This window comes from Mus caroli, unplaced genomic scaffold (genome assembly GCF_978045245.1).
Source record: "Mus caroli unplaced genomic scaffold, Mus_caroli_1 scaffold_17, whole genome shotgun sequence".
In the NCBI taxonomy this organism is placed as follows: Eukaryota; Metazoa; Chordata; class Mammalia; order Rodentia; family Muridae; genus Mus; species Mus caroli.
Window position 1 is genome coordinate 41,241,638 of NW_028227272.1, and position 25,592 is coordinate 41,267,229.

Consider the following 25,592-nt stretch of genomic DNA (forward strand, 5'->3'; position numbering starts at 1 on the left):
AGTTCTGATCCCCAGGCATGGCAGAGCAAACCATTATGCCAGAAGAGAAACAGGTAGATCCTGGCACCTCATTGGCCAGGCTGCCTCATCAAAATACTATGCTCCAAGTTCAGTGTGAGAACTTTTACTGAAAAATAAGTGGAGAGCAATAGAGAAAGACCCCCAGATCAGAAAGACCAGAAGGAGCTCCCCAGTGTAGGAGCCTGTACACACACACTTGCACACACACAGCAGATGATCTGAATAGGTTCCGTTCAAAGGACTGCATATACACATAGTCAATAAATGTATGACAGAGTCATCGAGATCATTAGCTACCAGGGAAACAAGCATCAAACCTGAATGAAGTATAGTGATGAATAGACATTTGGAAGTGGAGGGTGGATGAATGGAAGGTGAGGTTGATTGTGTATGCTGTATGCATGTACTGAGATAGCACACTAAATTACATATACATATATATATATATATATATATATATATACACACACATATATGTAATCACATGTTAATAAAATTTAAATGTAATGAAATCTAAACTGACATAGTATTTTGTCAGGATTTTTGTTGTCTTCTTTCTATTTTCTTTAACTGCACTGGGGATTGAGCCATTTGTATCTTATTCTGAAAAAGGATCTTGATGTAGATGTCCAGGCTGGTCTTAACCTTGGGATCCTCCTGCCTTAGCATCTGACCAAAGTATCTGGGTGATAGTGTGTAACCACTACATGTGCTTCCATCCTTTTCACTCTGACCCATATCAAATATATTTTTTTCTTTTAAGATTTATTTATTTTTATTATATGTAAGTACACTGTAGCTGTCTTCAGACACTCCAGAAGAGGGAGAAGAGGGAGTCAGAACTCATTACAGATGGTTGTGAGCCACCATGTGGTTGCTGGGATTTGAACTTTGGACCTTCGGAAGAGCAGTCGGGTGCTCTTACCCACTGAGCCATCTCACCAACCCCAATCAAATATATTTGATTGCCTTATTGGGTTAGACTAGGCCAACCTGTGTGGCATCGCATATGGCGATCTAAATTTAAATTAATTAAAACTAAATAAAAATTGAAAAGTCAGTTCCTCAGACACACTGGCTTCATTTCAACTTCACAACATCCACATGTTAGTAGTTTCTATTAGGGCTGAGCATTTATATAATTCTAGAAAGTTCCACTAGATAATGTTGGAGTAGTTGCTACATCCATGGCCCTTCCTTCCTTCTGTTAACCTTGCTTTTCAGAGACCATAGAAACTTTTGCCTAAGCACATGTACTTTGAAATAAAAGTCTATTATCTCGATTCTAGCTCTACTTCAAATTCACACATTAACTGTAGAACAGTTATCTATCTTCCAGCCCAGACCCTGGCACCTCTCTCCACTTGGATAAATTTCCTTTTATATGCCCTAATAATGCAATTAAATTCTCAGAAGAAAGATACCTCATGTCTCTCAAAATGTACTCCTAAGTATTTCAAGTGCAAAGCTGTTATTAAAGGTCTTGAATTTTATAGTCCAACTATGAGTCTCTGTCTGTCTGTCTGTCTGTCTCTGTCTCTGTCTCTCTGTCTCTGTCTCTGTCTGTCTCTGTCTCTGTCTCTCTGTCTCTCTCTCTGTCTCTCTCTCTCTCTCTCTCTCTCTCTCTCTCACACACACACACACACACACACACACACACACACACACAGTTTTTCTTCAGGGCCATATGGTAATGATTCTTTTGGGGGAAGACATAAATGAATAATGACCAGTAAGTAGATGCTGTCATTTACAAACATGGGATCTGTAAATACTGAAGATTGGTCATAGACTGCTGCTGCTGTAAACACATGTTTGCATGTATATTCTGATTGAGAGAATTAACATTCTAATGAGTACATAAGAATGAACTCAGGGGCTGGAGAGATGACTCAGCGGTTAAGAGCACTGACTGCTCTTCCAGAGGTCCTGAGTTCAATTCCCAGCAACCAGGTGGTGGCTCACAACCATCTGTAATGGATTCTGATGCCTTCTGGTGTATCTGAAGACAGCTACAGTGTACTCACATACATGAATAAATAAAATCTTTTAAAAAAGAAAAGTCTGGGCTGGGCGTGGTGGCGCACGCCTTTAATCCCAGCACTCAGAAGGCAGAGGCAGGGGGATTTCTGAGTTCGAGGCCAGCCCGGTCTACAAAGTGAGTTCCAGGACAGCCAGGGCTATACAGAGAAACCCTGTCTCGAAAAACCAAAAAAAAAAAAAAAAAAGAAAAGAAAAGTCTGGTACTAAGAAACATTTATTAAAGAAATAAAAAAGAATGGATTTGGGCTGTGTGCAGCTCAGTGGGAGAAATCCTGTTTAGCACGCTGGAGGCCTTGTTTCATCCATTGCATTAAGAAAGAAAAGAACGGAGGTGAGAGAGACACAGTCGTACACATCTGCAGTCAGCAGTCAGGAGGTGGCAAAAGGCCAGCCTGGGCTACAGGAGACTCCGTCCAAAAGAGTAATTCTTTTAAAATAACATTCATGTTCAATACTCTATGCCTATATGGAAAAAAGAGAGAGACAGGGAGAGAGAGAGAGAGAGAGAGAGAGAGACCGACCCTTGCCAGGGAAACACAAAATTATGGGTCATCATCAAACTTCACACCTCCTTTTTGGACCCGGGATCCTACAGAGCTGTGTAAGAAAAGTGAGGCCGTTCACTTTGTCATGTGGGGAGATGGTGTCCTTATTTATATCAGGAACAGGGAGTCTTTTTTTCTATCAAATGTCACAGAGCTGGAGAAGCATATTAGCTGAGAGCCATAAATAAAACTAGCTAAGTCACTTGTTTTCGAGGCATCGAGGAAGCATGTCATGTGTTAGAAGTGTGAGTGGGTTGCATAAGATCATTTTAAGTAACAGAGACGGTGCATCTGCTGTGCCTCTGGTTCATGCTCACCTGGGGAAGGAAGGACAAGGAGCAGGAAGGGAACAAACTACAGGAGAGTGATATGACTGGGATAGAAGGTGAGAAAGAAAGAGCAAAGTCACACACACACACACACACACACACACACACACACACACACAAAGGAAGAAAGAAGTACTTTATAAAAACTAATGTCTCCTGCATGGTTGTTATGCAAAGTTCTACAAGATAATTTAAAATTGTGTTGCAGTTTGCCCTCATGGGCACAATCCCTTCCTTCCTTCCTTCCTTCCTTCCTTCCTTCCTTCCTTCCTTCCTTCCTTCCTTCCTTCCTTCCTTCCTTCCTTTCTATCCATCCATCCATGCACCCATTGAGTCAATTTGTCCACATAGATATTTGTCTTGTTGAGCAAATACTATCAATGCATCAACTATCAAGAAAGTGTGTTCAGCAAAGCACGGGGTTTTAGAGGAAGCCCTCACTAGTGTACAAGAGTTTCCTAGTGCTGTTATTTAATTAAAATATTTTATTTAGCTATTTATTTGTATATATGAGCATATATGAGCAGTGTGTGTGTGGGGGCAGGGGGGTCAAAGGACAACTAGTGGAGCTGCTTTCACCCTGTAGGCTCTGGAGGTAGAACTCAAGTTGTCAGGTTTTATAGCATGTGCCTTTACCAACAGAGCCATCTCTCCAGCCTCCTAGTGTTTATTATTGTTTGTGGAAGGATACCTTTTTATCAAGTCTCTAGGACAAGCAGTTTAGTTTAGCTGTCTCCTAATTTTCAGATTTCCTTGTAAAATGACAGCAAGAAAACACGTTAAAATGCACATTATATATATCAATAATGATAAAAACATCATCTCCCGTAATTCCACTTACAAGGACCAGTTAACCAGATTTCCCACAATGAGCAACACCATCCTGTCCTGCAAAAGAGAAAAGAGAGTATTAGAGAGAGACTGCTTTGCTAGCAACTCCCTGGGAGGAACCACACCTGTGGGAAAGCGATGGCCTTGCGGCAAACCTGGGGTTCTTCTGCTCTAATCCTCAGCCAGGCTGAACAGCAAGACCTGGCTACAAATGGATGTAACTCAGCAAAGCAGGGTGTGGCTGTCCACACAGGGGTTAGTGGAGCTGAGCAGCTGGACCCACCTCTTTGCAGGAGGCTAGTGACAGGTACTCATTACTCATTAGCTAGTATTCTGATGCTATGATTCCCGTGCCCCTGACTGCACAGTTAATTTTCACTCCTTACCTCAGTCTTACCCCTAAGGGATGGGTGTTGGGAGATGCAGAGAACCATCCACATGGTCAAGGTTACTCTGAAGTAAGTTTATACTCTCCATCTGTTCTTGTGCCTTTGCTGCTACTTAAAACTTCTATTTGATTATACTTTCTCCTCTATTACCAATTCTCTGCTTTCCTAAGTGATCCATCCAATTTTAAAAAAATGTCTTTTTAAAAAATTTATTTGGGCTGGTGAGATGGCTCAGTGGGTAAGAGCACCCGACTGCTCTTCTGAAGGTCCAGAGTTCAAATCCCAGCCACCACATGGTGGCTCACAACCATCCGTAACGAGATCTGGCGCCCTCTTCTGGAGTGTCTGAAGACAGCTACAGTGTACTTACATATAATAAATAAATAAATAAATAAATATAAAAAAATTTATTTAACCCCAGCACTTGTAAGGCAGAGGCAAGTGAATCTTTGAATTTGAGGCCTGCTTTGTCTACACAGCAAGTACCAGGTCAGCTAGGACTACATAGAGAGACCCTGTTTAAAAACAATGAAAAAAGCTTATTCACTTACTGGATTAGTGAAAACCTAAAACACTGCTGCCAGATGCTGGTGAGGATATGGAGCCGCCAGAACATTTTGTTTACCAAAAAGACTGTGTATAGGAAGACAAATGGGCTCTGCCATTTTGCAGGACAAGTTAGTGTTTTATTTTGTATCTCACACACAAAAAAACCCACTACCTGCTTACCATGTGATTGAACAATCTCTCTCTATGATATGCATCCAAATTAACCGAAAATGTTGGTCCAAAAAAGAGGAGGAGGGGGAAGAAGAAGAAGGAGAAGGAGAAGGAGAAGGAGAAGGAGAAGGAGAAGGAGAAGGAGAAGGAGAAGGAGAAGGAGAAGGAGAAGGAGAAGGAGAAGGAGAAGGAGAAGGAGAAGGAGAAGGAGAAGGAGAAGGAGAAGGAGAAGAAGAAGAAGAAGAAGAAGAAGAAGAAGAAGAAGAAGAAGAAGAAGAAGAAGAAGAAGAAGAAGAAGAAGAAGAAGAAGAAGAAACCCTGCTTGTGATTTCTATATTAGCTTTATTTGTAATTATCCAAACCCGGAGGCCACAAGCATCCTCCTGTAGGTTCACAGAGAAATAAACGGTAGTACTATTCAACCGTGGAGTATTCAGAACTAAAAGGAAGTGAGTTGCCGTGTTATGGGAACATGGAGGCTATGTTTCTAAAGGAAAGAGATGAGTCTGAGAAAGTGTCGCATGACTTGAGTCCAATCACATGACACACTGAGAAAAGCAAAACAAGAGGGCACCCTTGTGGAGGCAGATCAGTTGGCAGTGACCAAAGGAAGGAGATGTGAACAGGCAGGGCACAAAGGGGTGTAAGGCTAGCCAGGCCATTCCGTGTGATGGTAGGTATGCTTTGAAACCTGTCATTACATGGATCAGTTCTGTGTGACACGCAGGCTGATGGCAGGTTCTGATGCTGCTTCAGGCGGCAGCCTGAGGCAGCTCTGCATATGCAGGAGCCCTGAGCATGTGCAGAATCTGTGCCTTTTGCTCAGTCTTAATTGTTCTACACTTTAGATATTGATTGCCCTACCTGGCTTATGGCCCAGGCATGCACAACTCCCAAAATGCTCAGAGGTCCTGCTGGATGTCATAGTTCTCACCGAAAGAAACCCTCCTTCTTCAGGACTCTCCATTTCTCCTACCCAAGCTTGAAAGGCCGGGATCGTCATATTTCTTGATGTGGAAATCCTTCTGATTATATGATTACTAATTGGGCTCTAACTGAATTCTTGTGTGCCAGGGCAGAATACAGCATCAGATCTGAGCACAGAACCATATAAAAGCCAAGGCCAATGCAGATGATGTAAGTGGCCTTTCAGTTGGTTACTTTCCAAGGTCAATGGCCAGGAAACCAAGGCAGGGCTTGGACCCCACTCTCTTAGGCTTAGTAAAGAAATGGATAATATGAGGACTACAGGGGAGAATGTTAAAGAAGCATTCCAATCATCAAACAGTGACTACAGTTTAATAATGTTTCTGCTATAAAAATGTACACAGGTGAAAATGTAGAAAGTGACAGTTCCCAATTGTTCTGGGTAGTTTTTTATCAACTTGGCACAAGCTTGGTCATCTGGGAAGGGGGAATGTCACCTGCAAAAATGGCTCCATAATTGCATGTCTCTGGGGGCATTTTCTTGATTATTGATAGATATGGGAGGACACAGCACACTGTGGGTGGTGCCTCCCCTGGGCTGGTGGTCCTGGGTTGTGTAAGAAAACAGGCTGAGCAAGCCATGAGGAGCAAGCCAGTGAGCAGCACCCCTCCATAGTTTTTGCTTCAGTTCCTGCCTTGAGGTACTGCTTTGACTTCACTCAGTGGCTGACTGTGATTGGTAGTGTAAGGCAAATCAGCCCTTGCCCACACACGTGGCATTTGGTCTAAGTGTCCTGTCACAGCAACAGTAAATGAGCTAATACATCAATGAATGTGATCAGAAGGGATGATCTGCTCAGAGCCATGCCAGTTCACACCTGCTGTCTTGGTGAAACGATTACTAGTGTGAAATTTCATTTTCACAATGGCATCTGTTTAGATTAGCTACAAAGGCATTCTGCCTTGATTTTCCTCACAGTGATCATTTCTATTTAAATGTCTGGTGTATTCCAGGTGACGTCCATCAAGGATAGGGTAAAATTCTATGTGGACAGGTGGTCAGTGACTACTTAGACAAGGAGGGTCAGTTTCCTCCAGGGAGGAGTTCCCATATAATTTTTCTAATCCCAAGTGATCAGTCCTGAACATGTGTACATATATGGACAACACTAAGTAGTCTTGGTGGGTTGCATATACATGTGTATGTATGTATGTAGCTATTTATATATATGTAACAATAATAATTGAAGAGTTCATAAATTTGGGAAGGAAGAGGAAGAGTTGGGTGTAATGTAGATATAGTAGTCATTGGCAAAGTTCTCGAAAAGGAAATAAGACTAAAACATATATATCAGTAAAAAATTTGGGGTGCATGTATGTGTGTGTATATATACTTCCTTTGTTTTCTTTACAGACTATCAAGTATTTAATTTATAAAAATAGAACCGCTTTTAAAAATCTTTTTTAAAAGCGTAAGCAATATGATTCCCTACTGACTGGAAGGCAGCCAGCTCAGGCCATCTGGTCCTTTGGAGTTCTGGAGGTTTGAGTCACTGCCCTAAGCCTGGCCCTCCCGCTGTTCCTCCATTTTCTGAGAGATGGCCAAGGAACACAGGGACATGCACGTACCATATACAGAGGTCTGCTGCATTGCTGGATACAGTCCGTGTAGAACACCATAGCAGCCCGCCGGAAGATTCCCAGATCTGTGTTGACACAATCACACCATGAAAACACACAGAGGAAATACATACACTGGGAAATGACCTGAGACTGGGGACCAGAAGGATGCCATCGGCACTCTATTAAAGCCATTAGAATGCTTTACATCTGACAGGTGTCCTTTCAGGTATAAGTACATGATGTAGAAAATTATGTTGTTTTGGCGGGTGTACCATGCACATGCGGTATATGGCAGAAAGGCTGCCAAGGAACATGAATGGCAGGCAGCAGACACCCTTCTGGTTCCTTCAGCTACACTTCCATTGTTTACGGGTCACTCTGGTGGGGTTTCCTATCAGGAGAGATGTTATGGGATCCTCAAATCTACCTTAAATTACTTGGTCTCCATACTGGGAATGGAGATCTCATCTTGTAAGGGTTCCAATCTACACTTCTCAACATGGTGATGAGTTACTGAGTTCTGAACCAAGAGGTACTGGGCTGTACTAAGAATGGTTAGAAAGAACTACTAAGTAATGGAAGTTAAGATAGGGTGAGAAAAGCAGGAAAGGGTTTTTAAATGTAGTCCCACATAAGTCATGTTTGGAATGGAAGGCATTGGGTGTGAGAGCTCTAGCTGCTCCCCTCAGAGTCAAGGTCAGAGGAGGCTGTCTTCCAGGGAGCTATTCATGTCCTGACCTCAAAGGTAAGATTGAGTGTACTCAAAGCCAGCACTGCTGAGAGTGGACCACAGCTCCTCTGGGGGCTGAATTTAACAAAGAGCAAGGAGCCTGGCTATACAAGAGACAAGAAGTGATGCACCCCAGCGTGGGTTGGGATGCAGAGTGGCTTCCAAGCCTTTCTCCGGACCATCCTCCCATGCAGGCTGCCTGACTTAGAAAGGGAAGAGGGGGCAGAGCTGGCAGACAGCAAGCTGGGTCTATGAACAGTTTAGACCCCCTACAAAGGGAGGAAGAACATTACCTGTGTCAGACACATCTGAATCAGCGGGAAGCAGAGAAGAAATAAGAGAGAGAAATGATCTGTAAGAAGGAAGCCAAATAGGTAAGCCGCCACTCGCTTTATTCTGTTTCCCTTAAAACAATGGCTTTTGCCTCCTATTTGTAAAGGTGATGTTTGTTCCCCACCCCTATGGAGGACATGGACTCTGCCTGTCTCAGACACTCAGCTCTTCCTTAAAGAATAAACTGAGAGCCGGGCATGGTGGCGCATGCCTTTAATCCCAGCACTCGGGAGGCAGAGGCAGGCGGATTTCTGAGTTCGAGGCCAGCCTGGTCTACAAAGTGAGTTCCAGGACAGCCAGGGCTACACAGAGAAACCCTGTCTCAAAAAAAAAAAAAAAAAAAAAAAAAAAAAGAATAAACTGAGGGCCTTTTCTCTTCCAATCTTGCCCTTGCTGTCAGAAACCCATTTGCTCTCCTGAACTACTCACAAGGTCTAATTTGTAGGGTCTGAGACAAGGGACACAGCAATAAACCGGACAAATGGCTCTGTGGTTTTATGTCCACTCATTGCCGCTATTGACTCTTCTACCTACGTGCTTTCCCGAGGACTGAAGAGAAATGAACGTATAGTTAGGAAGTAAAGGTGTTGAGGAAATGGGTGGAGAGGCTGGGGATAGCTGAACCAATGTTAATGTGTCGTGTGTGTGTGTGTGTGTGTGTGTGTGTGTGTACTTAAAATGGGATCTCACTATGTAGCCAAGCTGCCCTTGAGCTCACCATTCTTCCCCTTCCACCTTCCAATTGCTGACATAACAGGCACCCACCACCAGGCCTATTTTTTAAGACACTTGTTTACATTGGATTGCTTTGGGCAAGAGAGGATCCTTATTTTAGAGGGTCCTCATTACACTTTGAGTGAGGAATCTACACAGGGAACTTCCACTACTCGATTGCATTATGGATTTATTGGACCTCAAAATCCCCCAATAGTCCTGGACCCACACTCAGAGCCTGGAGAGCCTCCTCCCCATTTATCCTCCTGGGGCATGAGGCATTGGATGCCCTCAAGACTCTGTGATCTCTTGAGACAGAGCACAGAGCCAGAGTAGGAAGAACAGATATGTTCTACACTGTTCTTGTGAGGGAACAAGAATTCTAAATTTTAACCTGACCCTTCTAGGCTATAATGAAAGCTCCTTTCCTTTCCCCCTCCCTCCCTCCCTCCCTCCCTCCCTCCCTCCCTCCCTCCCTCCCTCCCTCCCTCCCTCCCTTCTTTCTGTCCTCTCTTCCTTCCTTCCTTTGCTAGAGATCACTTTACCACTGAGTTCTATTCCTAGCTTGCCCGTTTCTCCCTCTTTCCTCCTTTCTCTCCATTCATTCTTCTCTCTAACCTTCCACCCATCCCTTTTTCTTTTATTTTTAGTATCCTTTAGTGTTTGATTTATAACTTGAAATGTTCACATATTTTGCTTGTGAGTTTTAATTTGCATTCTTTCCCTGGTCTTTGCTAATATTAGGGGCAGGACTATGATTTATCTTGAAACATACAGATGAGTTTTTAAAAGTAGGATTCCCAATATGCTAAAACCATTTTAAAAATACTCTAAAACATATTGACTCTCCTTCAGTGCATGATGGTTGATTGACGGGAGATGACAAGCTAATTTCCATGTAACACTCAGTCCACCCAATCGGAAGTAGTACAGTACGGGAAGCTGGTCTCGAAAGTTTCTGTCCTCATATCTAGAAATAGTGAATGATTCATGCCTGGCAACCATTTAGCATCAGAGAAATGCTCCTGTTTGAATGCTGCAGATGGAGAATGGTTCCTCTATTTAGGTCTAGTGGTATATCGAGCACACTGCTCTCCCCTCCTTATTCTTTTTAACACAGAGTGTCTCTATGTGGTCCTGGCTATCTTAGAACTTGTTGTGTAGACCAGACCATCCTCACAGAGCTCTGCCTGCCAAGTGTCTGGATCACAGTCACAAACCACTATGCCTGACTTAATGCCCTTTGAACTTTTGGTGGTTTGTAGAGTGTTTGCAACCAGCAGGTGGAGGTGTGCCCCAGCTCTGAGGTGTGGGAGGATACATCTCTCAGCTGAAAACAGAAATAGTGGCTTATAGATCCCATAAGGAGGAAGATATTCTTAGAGACAAGCAATGATAGCAGGGAGTTCAGAGCCCATGATGACCAGTTCCACGTTCATTGAGAATGGGTGACAGCCCTGGGATTGCCTCCCCAGGGAAGTCAGTGTGTGTGTTGACTCACCTATCTTGAAACGGCCCATGTAGTAGATTTGGGTGCTGAGGGCCAGAGAAGAGAGAATGTGGATGGCAGAGAAGATGATCCAGAACCACACATCGTTTTTTCCAAACACCTAGGGATAAAGATAAGGTTAGTGTGATCTGTGGTTTCCCCAGAGAGCTCTGTAGAATCATTGTCTCTTATTGAGGCTTAGCATAGAAACCAAACCAAACCAAACCAAAACTCAAACTAGCTGTTACCAAAGGACATGGTGTCAAATCATCTTCTAAATATTTATACGCAAATCCACAAATGAGTGCTGTTCTCAACCATGGCTGGAAATACTTCCCTTTTTGCATTAGTTATGAGGAGACTCATAACTAGTCCAAAATGCTGAGAACTGTGAGGCTTCAGTCTAAATGGGGCATTATTATATCAACCACCCCTAAGGCTCACGGAACAAGATGGAAGCGGGGAGTGGCAAAGATAGAAGAGCTGGCGGCTGGTGAGGCATGCTGGGAATCCCTGTCTTCAGGACATAACATGGTGGCTGCACTCATGAACTCACTGAAGCTGTGGCGACCTGTCCAAGATCAAGCCAGCCCAGCCTTCCAGTGAACATGAAGAGGGGCTCATGGGGCCTCACCCTTAGATGAGGAGCTACTGACAGTTGATAGCTGCTGGGGGAGGGAGAGCCATTTTGGGGGACGATGTGTGGCTATTGGTGGATTGTTCATGCTCAGGTGAATGGCCTTCCACCCTTTCTCATGCGTGCAGCACCAATTAGTCTCAGGAGGTTATAAAAACAGGAAGATGAAGAAGAGGCTGAGGTTTGGAAGGGGATGCGGTGGGAAGAGGAAACTGGGGGTGGGTGGGTTTGAGATGCATTATATACACGTAGGAAATTGTCAATAAACAAATAATGTTTCTGAAAGCCTTTTAGCCCTAGTGTGCAATTTACTTGCTTACCTCAAAACTCACAGGACTCTTTCTGTACAGTGGACAGAAAAAAAAATAATAATGGCTATCTAACCAAATGGGGAGAGAGGAGGAAGAGATGGACTGGTAGTAGAACAATGAAGGGGCTGTCAGTCCAGAGTTGGGAAGAGAATGCTCTTCAAATACCTGAAGGTGGCCAGCAAGTACTGTCTGTGCATGTTTAGAAATGATTTCTCTCTGAGGCTGGTTTCTCTGAGCAACTTAGATGTATCTAAGTTTTGGCATGCCTTGGAATTCATTTTAATATAAAAACCACCCTCACCCGATTTTACAGGTGATTATTACATACTTAGAAACCATCAGCTAAGTAATTGAGCCAGAGGACCTTGAACAGACCCAAACCCACATGCCCCCAAGGCCCGACAAAAAGACACGCACAACAAAAAGTGCCCCCTCCACCAAGGGAAGTCCCCCTTTTCAGGGTCGGACTGCAGGCGTATGGAGAGGCACCCACCACTCCGAGGACCGTCAGTGTGATGACCACAGCGAAGGAGGCGTAAGCAGAGTAGGCGCTGGCGTTGATGTCCGGGTGGCGGGTCTGATAGAGCTTCAGCATGCAGAGGCCAGCGATCATGTACATGAAGGAAGTGTCTGCGGACCCAAGTTAAGAAGCTTAGTGGGAACCCAGCAACACCACTCCAAGCTTCTCTATAGCTTCTGCCTACCCTGTGGCTCAGTGGAATATTTGCTGATGTGTAGAAGCCTCTAACATAGCAGCCCTACTAGGTACACCTTTTAGGACAGTGGTTCCTAACCTATGAGTCACACCCCACAAGGGCCGTCAGAAAACACAGATAGTTACATTGTGATTCATAGCAGCAACAAAATTACAGTTACAAAGTAGCAACAGAAATATTTTAATGGTTAGGGTTCACCAGGCTATGAGAAACCGAATTAAAGAGGACGGCAGCGTTGAGAAGCTGAGAACCACTGCTCTAGGAAGATCCTGTGTCCTCTATTTCTAACCTGTCCCCATCCACCAATGTATTTGGGTTCGCAGAAGGAAAACATCGAATGGGGTAAGTAAATAGCTACCTCCCTTGCAAGGGTATGTACATTCTAAACTTTATATTTGACAATGGGACCCAAAAAAAAAAAACCAGATAAACAAAAAAAGGGGGGATGGAGACAATAAGATGAGTGTCAGGTGGGAGCTGTTCTCAGCACTCTGAGATGCTGCAGTCACATCACAGTCTCTGCTGTGTCTCTATTGTATCTCTATGATGCAGAGCACAATAGCCTACTAATGGAAAATAGCTACTCACTAAATGCAGCCCAGCTGTTCTACAGTTCTGGAGACAGAAAACAAAACAACAACATGATGCTCATACTACTGAAAACTCCAGCGAAACATTTAACTGCCTGACAATAGCAAATGCTAGCGTTGCTGCAGGACATAAAGGCTTTCACACAGCTAGCCCAGGTGAAAACACTCTGGGAAGAAACTTGCTAAACAGAAAACAGAGGTGCACAAGCCAGCTAGTTAAAGTCTGACGCGGTGTGTGATGGTGGTGCATACTTTTCATCCCAGCACTCAGGAGGCAGAGGTCGGCAAATCTCTGTGGGTTCAAGGCCAGCCTGGTCTAGAGAGTGAGTTCCAGGACAGCCAGAGCTGTACAGTGAAATCCTGACTTGAAAGATGAAACCAACCCAATCCAAAGCAATCATTATCTTTGAGTGTGGGTGACAGAGTACAGGTCTTGTTTTCCTCATTTTTATCTTATTGTTGTGACCTTTAGATGGGCCTCACTATTTGTAGTCTAGACTAGAGATCCTCTTGTCTCAGCTTCCTGAGAGTGCTGTTTACAGGCAAAGCCCGCCACTCTTGTTCTTCATTCTTCACTTTAATGCTAATTTGGTCTACTGTCTTTTCAATTCATAACATCCTTTTGGCCTCTTGGCTTCAGGAAAGCTAACCCTGCTCTTGGAAGGGATAGATGTGATTGGCCCAAAGTTTATCCATATTCCGTTGCTGATAGATGTAGCAGCCTAGACCTGAGCCGATGAGCACCTAGGGAATGTTCAGAAATGTACTTATCATTGTTTGAGCTACTGAGGTCTGAGGGAACATTATACCGAGGCCTCTTCTGAAGATGCTTCCTTGCTGTAAGGTCCTCCAGGACACCTCGAACCTGCTCTGAACCTGGAGAAGGAGACCTAAGACCTAAGAAGCTAAGAGCTATTATGGATACCTTTTCCAGCATGAGAGAAGTTGCCTTTGGGAGAAAACAAACACATAGGCTAGGGATGTGCAAAAGGTCACCCGGAGATGTAAAGTCAGAATCATTGGGTAAGCCAGCAGCAAAGGCATTTCTCCCCCTACCTTCCAGTCAGTGAACTGTCAGACAGTGTGATTGTCTTATCACTTGGTTCACTCTTAATTGAGTTTCCCATTACTTTCACCCCAGAGCAGGCTAACTGCTTAAGTAGGTAAGTTACATGGTGGGAAGTCTGAAAGGCAGTGCTGCTTAGCCTGGCCCCTGACACTGCGTCTTACCGTGACATGAGCATGCAGTGCAGAGTGTTTTCCAGACTCCATGTTGGCCAAGGAGAACAAATATATAACATGCAGGAGCCCTGCTCAGTAACAAGGGACGCTCAGGCCATTTCAGCTCACCCCAAATGCCATTAAAGTCCTTGCAAGTATGAATTTGATGTTTTTGAAGGGCTCCAGGACAAGACACCTGCAACTCAAATCTGTGTCACCAATATGGGTTCTAATTACCGAACTGGAAGTTGGAGTAATTAGGGCAGACATGGTAACAAGCACTGAGCACGCCCTCCATCATCAGTGCAATCCCCATAGCGTAGAAGAGACCAAAGTGTTTGGGAATACCGTACTCCTGGAAAAAAGGGGGGTGGGAGAAAAGATTGTTACTAGAAAGACACTAGTCGGAGACACATCCAGAGTTAGGAAGACTAAATGGTGGCTTCAAGTGGCTCTACACACAGTTCACCATGACATCATCAAGCCAGACACCCCTCCCCTTTGCAGGTCTACATGGAAGCATAGTCCTTCCCAGCTCATGCCTTTGATCTGTCCCACCCTCTCCTCACCATAGCAAAGATGTCTTTAGCTTCCAGGGCTCTTCGGTGGAGAAGGTCCCTGCGCAGAACTATCAACAGGAAGAGGAAGCCCAGGAGTACGTGGCCCAGGTTACTGAGAATATTATTGAAGGCGCTATAGGGGTGAGTGAGAAATGAGTATGAAAACCATCATGGGAACTCAGAATGAATGCAAACGTGGGCAGGTAAACTCTTTATTTGGTGTCTTTCTATGCTAACAGTTTCCTAGGACTTCAGCATTTGATAGACACCGGAAATCCTCTTTGATCTAATTCCTTGATTTGAGGATGCTCACTTGCCTTAATGTAACATCTGTCTTCTCTGGTTAGCCTCCCTAGCACCTGCCTGATCATCTCTTGTCCTCATGGCCCTGGCAAAGAATGAACCCTGAGAAAGAGTTGGTCCAGAGATGAATGAGCATTTTAGCTGTGACTCTCATAGCCGAACCCACAGTGTGTCAATGTTCAGCTTTCCAACTGTGGATTTCAGTAAGCACATATATACCACAGACCATGGCTTCATTCTCAGGAAATCAAGATGGCTCTGCTCTGTACAGAGATTATACGTTCCTATCTCTCAGGAAGACACTTTTTTTTTTTTAAAGATTTATTTATTTATTATATGTAAGTACACTGTAGCTGTCTTCAGACACTCCAGAAGAGGGTGCCAGATCTCGTTACGGATGGTTGTGAGCCACCATGTGGTTGCTGGGATTTGAACTCTGGACCTTCGGAAGAGCAGTCGGGTGCTCTTACCCACTGAGCCATCTCACCAGCCCCCAGGAAGACACTTTCTTTCACCAAGTTTTGGTGGCTTTAGGACAGTCAGGCTTGCAGACAAACTCTGACACCACTGAGAACTGAGGGACCAGAATTGAGCACATTTGTACCTGTCTAAGCCTTAGCACCTTTATCTAAAAATTGTGGTACTAATAATGCCTACCTTGTGAGGTCATTTAACATATTAAGTGAGAGCTGGCCACCAACTCATGCTCATTGGCATGTGAGACCTATAGCTGATGATCTGGTTTTTAAAAACCTCACTGCCAGCGGGGCGTGGTGGCGCACGTCTTTAATCCCAGCACTTGGGAGGCAGAGGCAGGCGGATTTCTGAGTTCGAGGTCAGCCTGGTCTACAAAATGAGTTCCAGGACAGCCAGGGCTATACAGAGAAACCCTGTCTTGAAAAACCAAAACCAAAAACAAACAAAAAACCCTTACTGCCCAATTCTCAACAGGCCATTCTTAGAAATACTGCCAGAGAGGAGAGTAGACATTCTCTCAAGATCTGGCTTCAATTCCTCTTTGCCCTGACCAGGGTAGTTTTCCACTGTTGGTGTGTGTGTGTGTGTGTGTGTGTGTGTGTGTGTGTGTGTGTGTGGTCAAACTTAAACCAAATTGGACAGAAAGAATCTCTAATGTTTCACAAGGAGCCAGAGGGCTGAGTTTACCTCAGGACGCCCAGGGGGTGAGCACAGAGGAAGTTGTAGTAACAGATATCCTGGTTGCCAGTGACATTCACCACCTACAAAGTCAAGTGAAAGAAGAAGAAGAAGAAGAGTGGCTTCTCTCTGTCCTATGAGTCTGCCCAAAGTCAAAAAGAACAGGAAGGGCTCACAGGGATGCCCTCCCATCGGCTAAAGTGTAACCCACCTCCACCTCAGGAGACAGGACTCGACCTGCCACTGTTGCATAGCAAACACACATTCCCTATTCAGGTGCCATCTGTGTTTTAAATAAAAGTATCCTGTTTATTGGGTAACTCAAGATGGAATTCAACAATGTATGATCCTTTTGTGATTTTGAAAGGATGCTTACATTGGGACCTGCCTTTTAAGTCTGTGTCTTGCTATGGGTCTGTCTTGCTATATCCTGTTCCCTAGATTAACTCTGGGGGGAAATGGAGATGTCCCATTTTCTGAGTGCCCCTTAAGCAGTCATCGAGGAAGTATCTCAATTTTTTATCTATCCCCTTCAAGAACTTGCCTAAATCATAGCAAGCTGCAGCTCCTGACAGGGTTCCCATGTTTGTAAAGAATGTTTAGATTACAAACAGTGGTGTTCAAACCTCATAGAGACTTCATCTTTATTATTCGATGAGTATGAATGGACTAAGTATTTTACATCATGAGCTTGGCTATATAGAGAACTCAGAAAGAATTTAAACAATACTGAGGCATAGCTCTCCTTCCTGAGGCCCTGATCTACTTGGTGTGGGGTACCACCCTAGACCCTGAGATTTTTAAAAGTGCCCCATGTGATTTTAATGCCTAGCAAAAATTAAGGGATGGTGCATAAAATGTGCTTAACCACATATCATTCTGAACTGGTCTTCTCAACTTTTATAATTTCTAGAAAATTTATACTTAGAAATCTAGACCCCAGGTAAATGCCTATTTCAGTGGCTGGGGCCCAGGGATTCCATGAAGGAGCAGTGGACATTCTCAAGGTATTTTAGTATGAATTCGTTCATTCAATTTTTAATTTTTTGGTTGTTGTTGGCTTATTATCTTGTTAGCTCCACAAGACTGTTTTTAAGTGTCTGAAAAAGACTTGTGTGTATGAGTGTTTTGCTTGCATGTATCTCTGTATACCACATATGTGCCCATGGAGGTCAGCAGAGGGGGCTGGATTCCCTTGGAGCTCAGTTACAAACAGTTGTGAGTGGCTGTTGCAGGCATTGGGAACCCAGGTTCTCTACAAGCGCAACAAGTGCTTTTAACTGCAGAGCCATCTCTTCAGCCCCTGTCGAAGCTGTTTATAATTTCACAGAGTATCCTCAGTGATCGGGTACAGGGTAAACTAGACTTCTGGTTTCTTTTCTTCAGTCTGGAGATTTTATTTTGTGTTACTGTTTGAAACAGTCTCACATTGCCTAGACTGGCCTTTAACTCCCTACCTGAGAAAACCTTGAACTTCTGGCCCTGTGGCCTTCATTTTCCTATTGCTGGGATTATGGACATGTTATACCTGTTTGTGAAGTGCTGCAGTCGATCACAGTTTCATGCACTCTGGGCAAGCACTCTCCCTACTGAGATCCAGCCCCAGAGCATTACTAGACCTTTGTTTACTCTGCTCATTGTCTCCTGATGATCACACACTCAGGATGACAAATAATGGTGCCACTGATAGACATGATGGTTGAATGGTTGATTTTATGTCGGTAAATGAAACAATACAAGGTACCAGGTCCCTTTGTGATAAAACAACTGGGAAATAAATGGAAACAATCCTAGAGATGAAGTAGTTAATGGAGAAGCCAAATTAGTGCCAAAATGGGAAATTATTAAACAAAAGAAGTTCTTGGAGGCTGGTGGCACATTCTTTTAATCCCAACACTTGGGAGTCAGAGCCAGGTGGAACTCTATGAGTTTGAGGTCAATCTGGTTTACATATCTAGTTCCAGGAGAACCAGAGTTACAAAACAAAGAGACCCTGTCTAAAAGAACCATCAAACAAAACTATAGTTCTTGGGACTGAAGAGATGGCTCAGTGGTTAACTGCTCTTTCAAAGGACTTGAGTTTGATGCATAGCACCATGGCAGGTAACTCCCAATGCCTATGACTTCAGTTCCAGGAGATTCAATATCTCAAGCCTCTTCAGGTTCTCTGTGTCTCTGTCTCTTTGTCTCTCCATCTCTCTCTTTCTGTCTCTCTCTGTCTGTCTCTGTCTCTGTCTGTCTGTCTGTCTCTCTCTCTCTCTCACACACACACACACCCACACCCACACATACCCCGATCCCAAGCTAAACTCTTCCCTGTCAATCAGAGCCATGGCTTCTTTTTGATGGAAGCTGGGCATATGGGCAGGGCAGCGCATCTGGGAGGGGCAGCACATCTGGGCGGGGCAGCACTTACTGTCTGGTAGGTGATAACAAGCTGCATCACAGGCAGTGCATAGAACACAGCGATGGTGATGATGTTCCTACGACAGAAGGAGCCAGAAACAGTGACTTCCAACAAAATGGTGGACTCTGCTCAGCTTTTAAAAAAGAATATTTCCACCTTATAACCCCATAGCTAGCTGGCAAAAGCAATGGGGAACTGATCGCATAACACCTGTTTCTCCAGTCTGTCTCCCGTTTCCTATGCCTTTGAACATTTGGTAGACAGAATTTTGACCAGAGGCGACAGAAGGAAGTGAACAAACTTACCTTGCTTACTGCTATTGGTTTGGTTATAGCAGAGAATCCTTGCACTGATGACCGAAATCATTAAGTCATTCATTTATTTAATTTACTGGAGACAGAGTCTTGCTAGGTAGCCCTGACTGGCCTAGAACTTGATATGTGAACAAAGCTGGTCTTGAGCCTGTGATGATTTCAAGAGCTGTGGTTTCAGACAATACCATTATGCCTGACCTGAAATGATGTATTTAATATTCACCAGTTGGCACTTAATGGATTGAAGTCCTCCTCCTCTTCCCGCTCCTTCTCCTGCTCCTCCTTCCTTCTTTGTACAATCATTTATAAAGCAGCCTAAAATCAGCTTCATATAGAAGCATCTTATTCCCTTAGTGCACAGTTAGCTTAAATGTTCTTAGAATTCGAGTAACAAGTGAGAGGTACCTTGTAGAGGCTCTTAAACAAAACTTAATTCCAAAATGAGAGCTCAGCTGTGGAATTCCATTGGCTCCCTTATTCCCGGCTTCATTCTAATGTCTGCATCCAGAAGTAGGGGGAGTCTTCAGAAAGTAAAAATGTAGGGCATATCAAAGGACCACAGTCAGTCTGGCGCTTTCTGAGTAGAGAAAGGCCCCTTGCTAGGCAGCTCAGCCTCTCAACTGGGTGGAAGGACCCACCCACAAGTATGGTCTTTTGTATTTCAGGTTGGAAGCATCATTATCCATATCTATGCCTTATTAAACACCGACTCCTTGTAATACAAGTGGTTGTAGCTTTTACAAAGAAAAAAGTGAAGTTTAAAGAGTTTAGGGGCTGAGAGTGTAGCTCAGTGATAAAGGTCTTGCCTCCCTTATCCTGTGTGTGGCCCTGGGTTTGATTTCCAGCACTACAGTACACACATACATACAAATAAATAGATTTAAATAAGTCAGTATTTTTAAGGAAATCACGACTTTACCGGTCAACTACTTACCAAAAATAAATCTTATACTTTTTGCTGACAATCCTCCGGTCCTTCCTGGACAGATCTGACAGGTACAAGAACATCTAGGGCATCAATGGGAAGAGAATGCAAACTGGCTTTTCTTGTATAGGACACAAAGGAGAACTCTAGAAAGTTCATTCATGTACTCCTCGCCAGGGATCAAAATGACTCATGAAGCTTTTTCCATTAGTTTTGCTTTTCTCGGGACACCCTAATAAAAGCACTGCCACTCTCCTTGGCTGATGTGAGAACCCTATCAAGTACACATTGCAAGCACTGACTACTCGGCTCTCAGACCTGCTCGCTTTGTAGTTCCTGAGTTGCATATGGTTGAAACTGTGTGATTCGTACTTGGACCTTTTGGTAGGTAAAATGCACTGTATTAAGCATACTCCAGAAATTAATGGACTCAAAGGATGGTCTGTATAGAAATGGGGAAGCTTTCCAGAACAGCGCTGAGGTGAATCTTATCTTCCACCTGGGTTCCTTAATACTCCCCCATTCACAGACACTTGGGGTGCTGAGAACACAGAATGCTCTCTTCCTTTTCATCCCCCAACCCCAAAGAAAGGTTCTAAAGAAGAGATTATCGACTTGGGCTCTAGCTAGGTTTCATCTAACACCCCCAGAAGACTTGGCTTCCCTTCAGGGAAAAAAAATGAGACGGAGGCATTGGTGAGGTTCATTTTACTACCAAACTTTCTTCTGCTTCATCCGCAGCAGTCAGGGCGTGTTGGTACCTTGGTCCGGATGACGTTTTTGTCGCTTTCGATGTCCGGCATGGTGTCGAAGTCACTCTCCTCCACAGAGCTGTCCGTGTCTGAGTGGCAAGGCTGCCCTCCATCAGAAGAAGACATCTGTCTCCCAGGACTAGAACTCGACTCATCTGAAACAGAAAACTCCTCTCCTTTAAAAGCCAAGAATGGTGCACAGAGCCTATTCCTCTGCCGAGAGTCCAGTGCTCATTCATTCTAGAAAACACCATGTTCGTCCAAATGAACTCTTTACCAACCAGACATGTGCCTGGGCTGCCTCCTCATTTTTTCCTTTTCTCCCATTTCTGTTTCTAGGGCTGACAGTAAAGAATAAAATAGAATCTTCTCTGTAGATATCTGGATGCAGAAATGACATTGTTCTTGTATTTCATGTTTCATATTTTAAAAACACAAATACAATGTATAGCAACACACATGCAGAGTTATTCATAGCTTTGATTACACATGTGGGTAAACCCATACCTATCCAACTGCTGTACATTCCTCATAGAATAATTATCCAGAGAAATCCCCCACATGCCATTTCTATCATTATGTAACGCAAACAGCATTCTCAGGAAGGACTCTTCTGTTCCTATGAATGTTCTAGAGCAGATGGGATTTGTGCAGCTTGAGCGTGAGCTGAGCCTACCTTCCACTTTATTTCTTCTGTTCAGATGGGTTTTTTGTTAAAAAAAAATCCTCTTCTTACAGAACTAAAAATAAGTAGCCTACACTGGGCCCACGTGCTCCAAGTTACAGAATAAGAGAACAGAGCCAGAGCCTCCCTCTGAGGACTGTTTAACGTGCACCATTCATGAGCTACCTACAACCACAGTGGCAGGGACAGGGCTCCATGCACTTCTGCCATACCAGACAGCTATGGGGGAACTCAGTTCCTTTCAGGCTGCTTAATGACATGTAGGTTTGCCCAGTAAATAACTTGGTGGCCTTGACCAGACTCATTGTGAACTTAGCTGGGGCAAAAGTCTGTTCAGCTCCAGCCAGGCTCACTTGCCGCCCTGCCTTAGTCTTCTCATGCCCTGAAGCTTCTAACTCCACAGACACCCCAAGAGGACAGCTGTTCAATTGATAGTGCTGGCTGTGCCAAGTCTTTCAAGCCCTACACTCAGCTCCCAGGGGAGCTGGCAAGATAGCAAAGGGGGTAGAGGACCTTTGTGTGCAGACCTGATGACCTGAGTTTGATCCTCAGATCTCACAGAGCAGCAGGAGAGAACTTGCATAGGAAAATTGTCCTCAGCACATGTGCACTGTATACACATATGGCATACACAGTGACAAATAAACAAAAAGAATGACAGACAGGCAGATAGAAATAGGCAGACCAACAGACAGATGAACAGATGGACGACAGACATGATGTTCTAGTACCCAAGGGGCTGGGAGATGGTTCAGTGTGTAAAAGGTGCTTGCCATACTTGCTGATCTAAGTTCAGTCTCTGGGACCCATACGGTGGAAGGACAGAATCAACTCCTGCAAGTAGTCTTCCAGCCACCAATATTCACATGCTCTCCCTTCCCCGCCCTCTCACCAAAATGAATACAATAAAAACTTAATTAAAAAAAAGTTTTAAGTCCCAAATGGGCTTTGGAACTTGATAGCAACCGCTGTAGTGAGTTCAGCCCAAGGGGAGTTAACAGATACAAGAATAATAGAATCATAGAGAACACTGGAAGGAACGTTCCAGGTTATCCAGCCAGTTCATCTCTTCCATCAAAGAGCCTTGTGCACTACTCTCCGCAGAGTAAAGAAAGAGCTCTACCAAAGGACGCATTGTGGGAAGTACCTATTGCCCCATAATTGCTCCCTTCGGGCGTGCTGGCAGCGATGGGATGCGAGACAGCCATATTTCCAGAGCCTGCAGGAAAAACAAAACAACAAAAAGGAGGGAAATGGTTTACCCTCGGCTGCTGAAGTCACACAACTTGACTTGAAGTAGCTGAGATGCTAAGCAGCAATCTTTAAATTGGACTCTCTTTCCACTTTACTACAGGGACCATCAGTATGGGTGCATAGGGCCAAATCTAGCCTATCTCCCTCTCTTTCTGTATCATAGTGTGTGGCCTCATTTCTCTCCTTTTCAGTTTCTCTCTCTACCTCTCTCTCTTTCTTCCTCCCTTCCTCCCTCTTTCTCTCTCCCTCCACCCTTCCCTCCCTCCTCCCTCTTTCTCTTTTTCTCTCTTGTTTCTGTAGGATTTGGGGAACTGAATCCAGGGCCTTTCACATTGCATGCAACTTATCTGCCATTCAGCCACATCCCCAGACAACTCAGGTCACACGATGTGGTAGGGAAGTATTTTTCAGTGAACACACCTAGTATTTGGAAACATCTTTGTTCTCAATATATTTCAGTATTTTTGCTGAAAATGTAGTTCACTGTTATATAAAAGCTAAATGTACCACGGAGGTAAAAAAAAAAAAATGTTCTGAACACTCCCTAGTCACAGCGAACTTCCTTTATCCCAGTTTCAGGCTTTGTCCCACTGATGGACTCTCAGAAAGACATGTTTTGAACTACCCAGGCTCCAGACTGCGTTTTTAATTTACAAACCCACTGTGATCCTATTGGTTTCCCCTCCAGGAGAAAGTAACTACGTGCCAAATTCAAAAGTTTCAGACAGGGGACAATCCTAAGCGACTCATTTTCCTTTCTCTGGTCAGTGAATTTGCTAAGAGTTGTCTCAGCTGGTCAGTGAGTCTTGGAGCTAATGCAGTGTTCTTGGCAGGCAAGGCCGTTCCAGGGCCTGAAGGATGGGGACTTTGACCTTTAGAAAACATACTCCCTGGTGTTGCTTCTGGGCTTGACATATTATTTAGAGAGCTCAGCTCTCTGAACTTCCATGGACTAACCCTTAAATATACAACATGATGTCAACATCATGCATACTTTACGCCCAAGTTCAAAGCAGACAAACTGATTATCTTTAGACACATTGTGTGGGGCATGTGGGGGTGGATACATATGTTTTGAGGATCAAATCTAAGGCCTTGCATGAGATAGGGAAATACCCATCACTGAGGTATATTCTCAGTGGAGCTTCAGACTCTTAAACATTGAGAATCAAATTTGGAGCACAGAGAATGTTGTGCAAGGATGCTTGGCTGTCTCCTTTTGACTTAGGTCAGTTCTGGCTTCATTATAACATAGACTTTGGCTGTCGCTCTTGCTCCTGCTGACCAAAAGCAGTACAATGAGCAGAGCCACCACAGCTCCTGAGGCTTTGCTTGCTGTGACTGATGCTGGCATTTCCCTCTGATTGTGTCAGACACTCTTGTCTTTTCAGCTGCCCTAAGAGGTACGGGCTATTATTGTCACCATTTTAAAGATGATAAAATAGAAGTGCTGAGAGATCAAGAGGTTTCCACAGATAGACAGACAGACAATGGATAGAGAGCAACCCATCAGACTGCTATCTGTGAAAACTTACCTTCTTTTTGCAAAATTTACTTTTATTGTGTATATTTAAAATGCATTACATGCACACATGCAGCAAAATAATGACCTCATGCAAGCCAAGTGTCCAGCTTGCCAGGGAGTGGACAGCACATATGTCAAATCTCATGGGATGTCTTGCCCACTGAGAACCTGGGGTTTGTTTTAGCATTTGCTCTGAGCCCAGCCCTCAGAGTGTTTCCTGTTGCTTTGAACATCACAGAACTCCTACTCCTCGTAGACTCTCGGTCTTGGTGATTGGAGAGAAAGACATTTCTATAGCCTAGTTTTCCTCCTGTGAGTGTCTCATGGGAGCACACTCCTCTCTGGCTCTCTCTCCTGGCTGAGCTCACTGGGCTCAGCTCCATCATCCTGAAGGTCACTAGGCAGTTCTTCCCTGGCTGGCTGGAGCTTGCCCTTCTTTTGGTTTCTTGTTTTGGTCGGTTAGGTCTTGGCTCACACAGGACATCAGAGGTGGTGCCACCTTGGCCTGTACCTTCTCTTTGCACAATGGGTCCTTTTCTCCACCCCATTTCAAAGGCGTTTGAGGTGAGCGCACCTGCTTTCTACTTCCTGAACTGAAGAAAACACCTGTTTTCTTTAAGTCTCCTCAACCTGTGCCCAGCCTCTACCTCCTAAGTGCTAGGATTTCAGTCATGCACCAACTCAACCTGTTTATATAATGCTGAGGATTCAACATGGGCCTTGGAGCAAGCTAGCTAGGCGATCTGCCAACTGACCGACACCCACAGCCACAACACTATTTCTATATAGTGACATATGATACAGTCTACAAGAGAACACGAGAAGAAATTTGAGGTGGGGGGGGGGGACTTTCCTCTGACATTGCCCCATGAGGATGTGAGCCTTGTCCTAGCCTTGTCCAGTATCCTTCAGAGTGTGTAGGGGCCAGCAGAGAAACAGACTAGTGCACTGTACGCCATCTGCTCTGAAGGCTACCCTTTTAAATTTGCAGACATCTTTTATATTGGTAATTGAATGTTTATTAAAACAAAGTGCTTGGGGGAAGGGGAGTTGGAAAAACAGACAAGCTGTCTCTTAAGGAAGACGAATGTGAATGCCATCTAGCCTTCCAGCAAAGGGAGAAAACCTGTTGGGTGAAGGCTGAGTTGGTATCTCTCCAGAGTTCTGTGGACTCATGTATGGAAAGCACAGAACCAAACACTGGCTACGCCTGACTTCAACTGAGGTCCGTCTCCTCTGCATTTTCCGTTCTCACTACTTCCCCAACAGTGAAGGAGCTCACAGTGACCTGGGCTTTGTCAAACTGAGCGCATTTGAAGCTTTAAGTTTTAATAAAAATATCAGACGATTGAAATCCATGGTGAATTCTCATAGAGGAGGGACAGGATAGATATCTAATTACTCTGGATTCTTCAATTGCTACATATTTTTTTATTGTGCTTGCTAGTCTCAAATATTTTGACTTTCTATGTGCCTAAACAAACAAACAAACAAACAAAGAAACACACAAAGCTTTTATCTCAATTTGGGAAAAATGTACAAC

General features: G+C 44.1%; 1 protein-coding gene across 1 annotated transcript in view; it reads right to left on the minus strand.

The window, feature by feature from the left end:
• The window catches only part of Sidt1 (SID1 transmembrane family member 1), a 91,248-nt gene that overhangs the window by 6,952 nt on the left and 58,704 nt on the right, over positions 1–25,592 (minus strand). The window contains exons 11-21 of the mRNA XM_021184482.3: positions 22,418–22,489; positions 20,595–20,740; positions 19,843–19,916; positions 18,604–18,670; positions 16,197–16,270; positions 14,739–14,862; positions 14,407–14,524; positions 12,136–12,272; positions 10,707–10,815; positions 7,435–7,511; positions 3,780–3,826 (exon numbers count right to left, since the gene is read on the minus strand). Of these exons, the coding sequence (XP_021040141.1) occupies positions 3,780–3,826; positions 7,435–7,511; positions 10,707–10,815; positions 12,136–12,272; positions 14,407–14,524; positions 14,739–14,862; positions 16,197–16,270; positions 18,604–18,670; positions 19,843–19,916; positions 20,595–20,740; positions 22,418–22,489 (1,045 nt within the window). The remainder of the gene's footprint in view (positions 1–3,779; positions 3,827–7,434; positions 7,512–10,706; positions 10,816–12,135; positions 12,273–14,406; positions 14,525–14,738; positions 14,863–16,196; positions 16,271–18,603; positions 18,671–19,842; positions 19,917–20,594; positions 20,741–22,417; positions 22,490–25,592) is intronic.